The sequence below is a fragment of the Penaeus monodon genome, chromosome 30, assembly GCF_015228065.2.
Source record: "Penaeus monodon isolate SGIC_2016 chromosome 30, NSTDA_Pmon_1, whole genome shotgun sequence".
In the NCBI taxonomy this organism is placed as follows: domain Eukaryota; kingdom Metazoa; phylum Arthropoda; class Malacostraca; order Decapoda; family Penaeidae; genus Penaeus; species Penaeus monodon.
Window position 1 is genome coordinate 4316510 of NC_051415.1, and position 10381 is coordinate 4326890.

General features: G+C 35.5%; 3 protein-coding genes across 3 annotated transcripts in view; 2 read left to right on the forward strand and 1 right to left on the reverse strand.

The window, feature by feature from the left end:
• LOC119592478 (pyridoxal kinase-like) overlaps positions 1 to 4806 on the reverse strand; it is a gene marked incomplete at its 3' end in the record, with an annotated part of 5774 nt that extends 968 nt beyond the window's left edge. The window contains 4 exon segments of the mRNA XM_037941307.1: positions 167 to 310; positions 1749 to 1848; positions 3861 to 3955; positions 4697 to 4806. Coding sequence (XP_037797235.1) covers positions 167 to 310; positions 1749 to 1848; positions 3861 to 3950 — 334 coding nt within the window.
• Positions 3949 to 7497, forward strand: LOC119592273 (frataxin homolog, mitochondrial-like). The gene is made up of 5 exons (XM_037941103.1): positions 3949 to 3960; positions 4078 to 4175; positions 5854 to 6039; positions 6687 to 6804; positions 7246 to 7497. The coding sequence occupies exons 1-5, from the start codon at positions 3949 to 3951 to the stop codon at positions 7495 to 7497; spliced, it is 666 nt and encodes a 221-aa protein (XP_037797031.1).
• Positions 4744 to 10381, forward strand: part of LOC119592477 (uncharacterized protein KIAA0825 homolog) — a 10021-nt gene continuing 4383 nt past the window's right edge. The window contains exons 1-9 of the mRNA XM_037941306.1: positions 4744 to 4830; positions 5066 to 5191; positions 5854 to 6039; positions 6687 to 6804; positions 7246 to 8352; positions 8912 to 9108; positions 9270 to 9376; positions 9570 to 9785; positions 9927 to 10145. Of these exons, the coding sequence (XP_037797234.1) occupies positions 7748 to 8352; positions 8912 to 9108; positions 9270 to 9376; positions 9570 to 9785; positions 9927 to 10145 (1344 nt within the window). The 5' untranslated portion in view covers positions 4744 to 4830; positions 5066 to 5191; positions 5854 to 6039; positions 6687 to 6804; positions 7246 to 7747. The remainder of the gene's footprint in view (positions 4831 to 5065; positions 5192 to 5853; positions 6040 to 6686; positions 6805 to 7245; positions 8353 to 8911; positions 9109 to 9269; positions 9377 to 9569; positions 9786 to 9926; positions 10146 to 10381) is intronic.

Consider the following 10381-nt stretch of genomic DNA (forward strand, 5'->3'; position numbering starts at 1 on the left):
GATTTGAAAGTAGACTGCACAAAGAAAATAGAGATATGAAGTTAATTAAAAAGATAATGACCAACACTACTGCACACAGAGAGAGGAAGATATATATATAACGTAAACACACATCTACAAACGACAATAAAACAGAAATGCAAATTCACCCGTTTCCCACACTAACCATATATCAAATTTGGGTTGACGGTCTTCAGGTGCTCAACCACACTCTTCACCTTCTCCAGAAAGGACTTCGACCCAATGTATCCCGTTAGGAGGTGGGAATAAAAGTCAATACTGTTGCTCTTTAATCCTTCTATCAAGTCGCCTGTAAAGACAAAGCAAAAATAACTTGAATGCTGTTAAGGACAACAATCATCCACCTGAAGCTTTACATAATAAAAAGGTGGTCCTTGCTTATATAAATAATAGTACTAAGAAACACTAATCTTGTTCTATATCACTGTCATGCAAAGCAACTGTTATTTAAATTCTAGAGAGAAATGCAACTAGGGTTACCGATATAAAGTTAATGAGATATGTCAGTAATATCACTATTGTGTTTCTCTCCTGTTCAGCTACATTAGCATATATCACTGAATCTTATCTTTGTCACACATTTCAAGAAATACATTATGTAATCTATATGCTTATTAACATTTCATTAACTGATAATTAAGAAATATACCCAATGTCCTGCTTATAAAAACAATATTGTTATGAAATATCACTTTTAATCTTTACATAACTGTTATCAACCCTATGTTATCTAATCTCATACTCCATAGGTATAAGCATCAGACTGCAAGAGAATCTAAACCTAGTGAGAGACAGGAGGCCTTGTTTTTGACTTATTATTCCAAAAGTGATTCACTGGCATGTTCTTCCATGACTAGAATACTGATGACCAACAGCTACACATAATCTATAGTTCTGGGCCTTGTTTGTAACAATGAGCTTATATACCTTCCAGAGATGACTTGTAAGGAATACAAATTTCAAATTTTAGAACTACAATCTAATAATATCACCAGATCCTATTTTACTATAACAACTTGGCAACTCTTATCTGTGTTATGACTTATGTATTCTTGAAAACATTTCTCACACCTCTGCATTAAGTCATTCTGGGTATTTCTAAAGTCACATGCTAACTGTGAGTATCATCCATTTATGCAATCATTTATAAGGGGTAAGTAAAATATTTAAAGTAGAATCTGAAAATCATGCAGACCACCAAGGTACTATGTGCAAGCATAAGAGCACATACAAACACTTTACTCTGAATATTAGTAATGTGAAACAAAGACTAGAGGAAGGATCTAAGAATTATCATCAATATCACATCAACTAATAACATATGCACTGCACAGAAACCATGCAAAAATTCATGGTTATTTTTATTTTTGTTACAGCAGACAAAACCTACTGATAAAAGGCTGAGTTTTCACACTCCATAATAAGAAAGTAGATACCACACTCTCTCATGTCTAATTCTGAATTCATTACAACAAAATATTTCATGCTTACTTGTGTTCTCCAACTGAGACTTTTCTATAAGGCCAACCTTTTGTAACTATTATGAGATCCAAGGAAATATAAAATACAAATTACTTTGCTTTTTACGAGGACCATAATCAAGAAAGAAAAAAAAAATACAGAAAAATACAAAATGATTTACAGTATTCAATATCTTTCAGTTTCTTCAAATAAAGACACAACTTGCAGATTCCTTACAAACTGTGAGACTACCTCATCATACTTACCTAACTGATTATTGTCTAGTACTTGTCCCTTGAACGACTTATAGCCAGTGTGGTTGGAAAACTGCACTGAATTGATGGTATCTACCTCAAATCCTAGTACCTACAAGAATAAGAATAAACATGAATGAATAGCATGAACTGATCTCTGAGGAGGAAATACGATGCTTTTTTCCCTCTGTTTTCTTACATCAGCTTGAAATTATCCTACGTGTGTCTCTCTGCTATATCTCTTCCATGCTGGAAATATTCAGCACAAAGATATAAATGATCTTATAACTGCATGGTTAAAGTCACCCAAAGAAAATACATTAGCTGTCTTGTATCTCCATAACCATTTATTATACAAGTTAAAACAAAAGCTGTCCCTCCTCCCTTGACTTACATACAAACATCATATACTGGTTCTTCACTTCATTTCAACAAGCAACTGCATTTCTCATCCTTTCCTTCATTTGTAGATAACAGAAAAGCAATTACAAAAATATTATACAGTAAAATAGTAGAAAAAAAATAATATTAATTTTGTAATCCTACACCTTTTTCAGAGTTAGTTCAAATCCTTTTCCTTGGGGATGACCCATGCATATCTAGAGAAGTATTCATATCCAAAAAGAATATCTTTCCTACTTAGTTGGGGTCTCCATACCAGAAATTTACATAAGATAACATCTATATTGATACAAAAGAAAGAAAAAAGAAAACCCCTTGATAACAATTGTTACTTACACAGGATGCCATTTGCAACTTGCATTTGGACTGGTAAGTCAAGAAATTTTGAAAAAAATGTCATATCTCTCATACAAACTTCCACACAAGGAGAAAGGTCAACCTGTATGATGCCCATCTCTTCATTTGGTCTAAATAGCACTAGAGAAGTATAATATGCAGAAATCACAATACCCCTACCTAAAACTGGACAAGAAAACCTTCTCAATTAATTTTCAAAGCTCATCTCTGTCTATGTCCTTAATACATTTTAATATCTTTTTTAATTTGATACATAGCACCAGGCATACTCTCCTATCATCCATTCAAGAGAAAGACACTAATTCTATGTATATCCTGGTGAATTTGGATGACTTGACCGGATAAGTGACTGGTAGAGTAAACATTTACTCGGCAAGGAAAAGAAAAGAGGCAGAAAAGCTTCACATTACCAATAGAGGTGATGTTTACAATTCATTCTGTCTACAGAACCCAGCTATGGCAACAATAGAGGCTCCAACAGCTGAAAATGGCATGAGATATACCAAAAAAAATTACAAAGTAACCACTGAAAAAATAAAAAAACAAAAAATATCAATAATAAATTTCAGTGCTTATAGGCTACGGCAATTGACTGATAACATGCCTCTCTTATTAATGCTAATATTTTCATTATAGACCTAAGTTCATTTCCATGAACTAAAACTTCACCAGAAAACACCTTTTAAAGTCAATATCAGTTTCTTGGCTATCGGTGATGCAAAGCTTATCTGAGCAATTCCCAGAAAAAAACGATAAACAAAAAAACATCAGCGTATAGACGGGCACTTGCAATGCAACATGCTCTCCAGTTGTAGCAAGATCTGTGTTGATCTTGCTGATTGTCATGTTTAATTTCTTAATTAGTGTACGATTACATTTATTTTTATTTCCTTGCTAAACATGCTTTGACCTTTAAACACTATTGTTTCATGTTTATTTACAATAACCATTCCTTTCTTTTAAGGCTGTGACTTATCTTTTCACAATAACCATTACTTTCTTTAAAGGCACTAATTATAGTGTCAATTATAAAGGAATCCACAATTTTAGCTCATTTTAAGATAGCATTGTACCCATGCAGGATTACTGGCGGAAATGGTAGGAGTTGGATAAAGACCATAGCATTAGCAAAAGATCGGATATCTGGACCAACAGATGATTACAACATTAACTTGTCTGAAGTAACAATATCATAATGCAGAAATAACATAATGCTTATATAAAAAAAAGGAGTCCAACAAATATAGAAGTATATATAAACATTATTCATATCACAAGAATTTCAAGGAGGTGATTAAGAAAGGGGTAATAGTAATAACAAGAACATAGAGCCATTAACGTCATATACCCAAACGTAAGACTTACCTGCAGTGGAAAGCAGGCACTCTTGTTTCCAACATAGCCCGAGACGACGTGGCTCTGGATTGACAGCACTCGCACATTGTTGGCAGCCATGACCACTTTGGTAAGAGGAAGGAATAAAATTTAGCCCAGTGACATTTCTTCTCCTCGTTTCTCATATTTATCAACAATCTTATTATTAATTTACATCTTAATTCTAAACCAATTTAAGACTTCATAGTCTCCGTTCCCAAAATCAACACAAGAGTCCTATTATTTTGCAACTAGAAATCTCAATCTGATTTACATCTATTCCTTTCTAACACCAAACTTATGGACGTGAGCATAGGCCTACATGCATTCATCCATCTCCTCATCTCAAACACCTGAAACCAAGATTAGATTATGAAAGCGACCAATCAAGAATTTAATGGCTAAATTTTCCCTACAAAAAAAAAAAGACAGCATTGGGCATTTCATAGCACCATGTTAATGCTCATGATAATAATATAAATGTTTATCCCACACCACAAGCAGTCATTAAAAAGCACTGACTTGGTGTCATCACCTAATGCAAAAACCCAAAACCCACGCCATTATTTTCCTATACCGAAATATCGATAGATAAGTAGGTTAATAGGTGATATGCACCGTACACTTCATTCAACTCTATGCTAAGATAATAGTCACGAATCCCATGGATGCTGTGGCAAGGGATGCTTCTCTCTCCTGTTTCCTGTCATCTGCTTCTTTAAAAAAAATTCTTTCTGTGGTGTGTATTCATCAAGGACTTCCAAAAATCAGAATTACAACGTTCCTGAAAACTTATACTAGTCTAAGAAACGACAATCATTTCATACCTATTTGTTTTTGTTCCTTTTTTCCTCCGAATAATATAAAATAAACACCGGCGGCAGAGCGGTTCTCTCCCTACGAAGGTTCACACCGGACTGAACAGCTGATCAATGTGACATTGTTGTTTTCAAGGGACCCTGTATGTACGGAAGGGATTTTGTATTTAAATCGCTGCTTTTTATTATTATGGAATGCTATGTATTATGTAGTAAAGTGAAATATTTTATTTATTCTTTATGGGAATATATAGATATTTTTTTTCAAAGATATCTTTTCCTTGCTGTTTTAAGAAATCATGGGGGGGAGGGAGAAAAAAAAATAAATCAATGCAGAGAAAATAAATAAAGAATAAACAATTCTCACACAATAATCAGAATATGTGATGCAGAATCCAGCGGCAAAAAAACGGCACTTTTAGCACACGTCCCGCGATCAGCTGACCGGCTTCGTTGCCACGGAAACCGAAGCATAACAAATATGACGTCTGTTTTCCTTCGCAGGTCAGTTTGCAGGTCACAGGTCATGGGATTCAGGTGTGGATGATGTTTCCGGGGAACTAATAGTGTATTCGCAGTGACTGTGTATGGATTCTGTCTCTTGGTTCTTGCCTCATAGTGTGGTTATTTAACTTGGGAAACGTGTGTTTTGATTCCATGCAATTAGATGGTAATTAAAATGGCACGAAAGTTTTTCTTCGGTATGAAGGCAATGGATTAAATACATATATATAAATTTAAGGTGTTTGCCTGAAGGGATATAGAGAGCATATAGTGACAGTGTGGATTTTTTTTCTTTTCTTTTCTTTTAATAAATGTATAAGTAGGAGGCAATTTGATTACACTTGAAGTAAACTGGGTTTTTATCTTTCATTGATAAATCACTTATTTTCTCTTTGTTAATATGTAAAGCATATGTAGAGTTATTTTTGCATAAGATGATGTTTCATATTACACAATGAATTTAGAATTTCTTAGTAATTTTTTTTACATCTCTGTTACCATTTAAAAGGTGAAACTGCCACAAAGTTAATAATTGAAGGTAAAATAACCACTGATAGCATTTATTTCATCATTATGTAAATTTTGTAATAAGCTAAGTACCTGTAATCAAAAGTGTTGTTTTTTTTCAGTAAGAATGATTACATTGTTCCTCTACTTTTCAGTGTGGTCCAATTCTGCCCCCAAGCTGCAGCAAGACAGATATCAAGGTTATCCATTCGTCAGTTATCACAGACTAGACTCAAGTTCCCTGTTACAGTCTCAAGTTCATTGCAGTCAAGAAATAAAACGCTCTTTTTGCAAGGAGACACTTCAACGGAATACACTGTCAGGGGTTACTGTTCTACTGAGTAAGTGGTTTTATGTGTATGCTAATAGGTTTCCTTTTTTGTTATGAATGTGAACAAATTTTTCAGTCTTAAATGGGTAGAGGGTGCAGTGTTATCATGGTCTTAAATCACAACCTATGAAATGCAATGGGGAAAAAAATTACAACAAGTAACTCTTCTTGACATTAGATTTAGGGTAGTTTTATGTAAATAGCTTTTATTATTGAATTGTGTATAGCTGCATGAAGTACATATGTTTAATTGTAAGTGCTGTGTTGCATTTCTTTATTTAGTGTAATACCATTGTATATTTTCTTCCATTTTTTCTGCTGTCTCTTAAATAAAAATTTAACCTTTGTACTAGTCCTTAGAAAACTAATCTTTGTCTCACTTTTAGATGAATAAATCTTGTCAATAAGAAAACTTCTAGGTACTCCTATATTCATTAATGGTATATAGAGAAGAGGTGTTAATACTTCATTTCATTTATTGGTAAAAAGAGGAATGTATATTTACTTGCCTATTTCCATGAGATCCTAAACTCTTTCAGGTTTAAGGATACTAGTTAACAATGACTTGCAGAAATGCATGAGGATAATGCAAATAATGTGTTATATCTTTTGCTTTTATTTAACATATGTACTTACATGATTCTTACCTTTTTTCAGAATAGACCAGGCAACTTATGAACACGTGAGTGATGAAACTCTGGAATCCTTGACAGAATACTTAGAAGAGCTGGTTGAGAGTGACTGTGCTCCTGTAGATTCTGATGTAACCTTTTCTGTAAGTTTACAAGGGTTGGTTTATCATGCATACATTCTTCTGTAGTTCCTTCACTCTTTCTCTGTGTTTATGCTTTCCTGTGTCTGTGTGGTCATTTCTAACCATCTCTCCTTGTTTCATTTTACTCCTCTCTCCCTCCTTCCTGTCTTCAATAGCTTCCATCCTGTTTCCCTCTATACCTTAATCTCTCACTCTTTCAATAGCCACCTTTTGTTATTCCCTCTTTCCGCCTCTTTCATTCTCCTTTTCATTTATTTTTCTCTTACTCTTTTTCCCTCTTCCCTTTTCTTTTCCCTATCTCTTTTGCTCCTGCACTCTCCCTCACTGTTTTTTTCATTCATTCATCCATCCCAGATTTTGCACAGAACGGGTATACACACTATGTACATATCACATGTTGGCCAAATCTGTCTTCTTAACCATATAACCATATCGTTGCAGACTGGTGTATTGACGCTGCAGCTTGGAAGCGCAGGAACATATGTCATTAACAAACAAACCCCGAATAAGCAGATCTGGCTCTCATCCCCCACAAGCGGGCCCAAGAGATATGACTTTATTAATGGCACTTGGGTGTACCGCCACACAGGAATCACTTTGCATGATCTGCTAACTGAAGAATTGTCACCAGTGTTTCAAATGGAAACAGACTTTTCCAAGTGTGCCTATGGAAGAAATGAATCTGATGATTAACATGTTTATACTGAATATATGTGCTATTGATATTTATGAAGAAAAATAATGTGGAGATGTGGAAACTTGTAGAAAAGTGAATGAATAAAATTATTTATCCTTATTCTGACTTGTGCCTCATTTGCATCTGAAAGTAAATATGGACATTTTGTGTTAGAAAACAGTTATATACTTTTATCCTCGTGGATACATATAGATCAACTGAATAAACTAACAGGGAAAGACCTTTTCTCTAAGAAATTTATCAGCAATGGCTATGGACGTATCAAAGTTGGCAGGTTCTTCCAAAGACAAACTGCATAAAGAATGGGCTGATTTCAAAGTGTCTGCAAAGGTCAGTGCAAAGCCGGTTTGCCCGTATGCCATTGGAGGGCAGAGGGACACCCCCATATCAGCTCTAGACAGTGTCAGCAAAGGCATGTGCATCTGGGAGGAATGCCTCAAGTTGACAATTGACCCCACGGTTGACAGATCCCGGGGGGTGCTGCCGAGTGAGGTCATGGTGGGAGCAGAGGGAGAGGTTACTCTCTACCCTCCACGCCGTCACATCAACATCGAAGTTGGAGGATCCACACCAGGAAGCACAGTGTCTTCTGCCTCCAAAGCCAGTCAGAGCAAACCCAAATCCCTCCCAGGAGTTCCCATGACTAAAGGCAAGCCACAAACACCAAAGGCAGCATTGATGACTGCAGTAGAGCAGTCTGGAAATTACATGCTTGACCATATCAAAAGGATCAGTGAAAATGCCTTTATTGCTGGCAATAATAAGATCCTCTTTATATGCCTTGCTTCTGCAGCTTTAGTACGGAACAGACTCAATGCCTACAAGGATATCCTGAAACAACCAAGTTCCAAGTAAGTTGGTTAAATGCTTTTTGACAGTTCTTTTGGCTGTGTGTTATTTATGGCTAAAATGAGATTATTTAAGTATTTTTTTTTTTATTTGATATATCCTCACAGATACTCATTTATTTAGAAATGTCCTCAAATAGCCCATGTTGATTGACACTGTTGTCTTTTCTTGCCTTCTATATTATAAAAAAAATCGTGATAGAATCTGTCTTTGGTATTCTTTTGATGATAATTTATTTTCATTTTAGGAAATACACAATTCTGAAGATTTGATTACAGGACATGGCTAAAAAGATACTAAAAGTATCATTGTCAAAGCCTTTAGTTGATGCCTCTGTTATTGTGTTTATAGATTTAATCATACTTAATATATTTATGCCAACATTCCTTTTCACATTATGTGTTGACCTTTTTATTTGTACTTGTAATGTATTTTAATCCAGTCAAGTAATTTAAAAAGTAAGTTTTTTTTTTTATGTATTCAAACCACGATATTACGGATCAGATTTTTTGAACATGTGATTTTCTATTTCTTATTTATTTTTTCTGCTTCCTCTTCCAGAAACCTTACAAGCGCACTCGGACGATGTGGTGAGATGGTCGAGTTCTTGATGCAGAACATCCTCAGCTACAACTGCGACCTGCTTCACTCGGCCCTTCTGCATGATCCTGCCAGCCACGACTGGACTAACGTTAAACCGTATCACGAGAATGAAAAGTTCTCGGAAAGCATTCAGATGTGGGCTTTTTACATGCAAGGTGCAAATGCTAGGCGAGCGCATTCTTGTTGAAATTGGAATATGAAATGCAGGCTTTATTTCTCTCACTTTTACCAGAAGCATTCGAAAGCCTATATTATGATTTATACCATAATGGAAATGTAATGTTTTTACCACCACCTACACATTTGTTCTCTCCAGGTGTTCGAAATGATTTGTGGCAATATACTTCTCCACGGATGAGCGAAAGTATTTTAGCGAGCATATTTACTGACACTTTAAGCATCTTAGTCACAAGATATGCCCAGGTATATTGGAAATATTTTGCAGGTTTTCCTTTTCTTCTTCCTCCTTTCATAGATTACATTTTAAGATTCTTAGTTTTATATATGTTTACCTTAGATGTGATATATTAGTGCAAATATTTATATGCAAAGTGATATAAAGATATGTATAGAGTTAGATAAATACAGATTTGCATTTATTTACATTCTTCTACAGATTGAACCTAGTGACATGAGACTTCAGCAATACAAGGCAGATGTTGTTGCAATCTTGACCATAGTTGCCGCTACTCTCCCTTCCCTCGTTGCCTCTCCTTCGATGCTCTTCTCGGTTCGCATCCATGAGTCTGTTGCTCTGCCCATCCATCGGCGTGCAGATCTGTTGCTCAAAGTTGCTGCTCTCAAGTGTGCTCCGATCGAAAATGTGGCAAGGGTAAGCTTCCTATGAGGACAAACTTAACTTTGAAAGATACTGATTGTTGTTAATTATTTGGGATGTGTGTACTTTTCTTTGGAATTAAGAGTATATGGTCTTTCACATTTATACAGGTTACAATTTGTACCTCCTCAACAGATATTCCACAAAGGCTTTGACAATGCAGTAAAGAGAACAGGATACCCAGACTCACCAACAAGCATCGAGTCCACTCCAGCTTGGCTCACTTTCCTCAATCCTTCGCTCTTTCCTCACGGGCAGTCATCTCTCAGGTTCCTTGGAGACCACCAAGCTGTTTATCTCACCTTGCTTACGTTGGCCAGTCGACCGCAGCCCCAGTATCCCCTCATAATAAGGGTAGGAAGAGTCTCAGTTGTAAGCCCAAGTTTGGTGTATGGTTCATTTGATTCATCATCAAAACTTCACATTATGTGTTACTTGTATTTTATAATTCTCTGTGATATTCTGTACCAGTTTCAAAATTGAATATATAATTCTTCAAGGCCTTTTGTATAATTTGTAAGTTGTTAATATATATTCCTGAAAGACATGCTGTACAAGCTGCAGAAATTTACCCCCCCCCCCAAAAAAAA

Coding starts and splice junctions, on each gene's coding strand:
- LOC119592273 (XM_037941103.1), top strand. Junction 4,176..5,853: donor CTAACACCAAACTTATGGAC/GTGAGCATAGGC, acceptor TCTACTTTTCAG/TGTGGTCCAATTCTGCCCCC. Junction 6,040..6,686: donor AGGGGTTACTGTTCTACTGA/GTAAGTGGTTTT, acceptor ACCTTTTTTCAG/AATAGACCAGGCAACTTATG.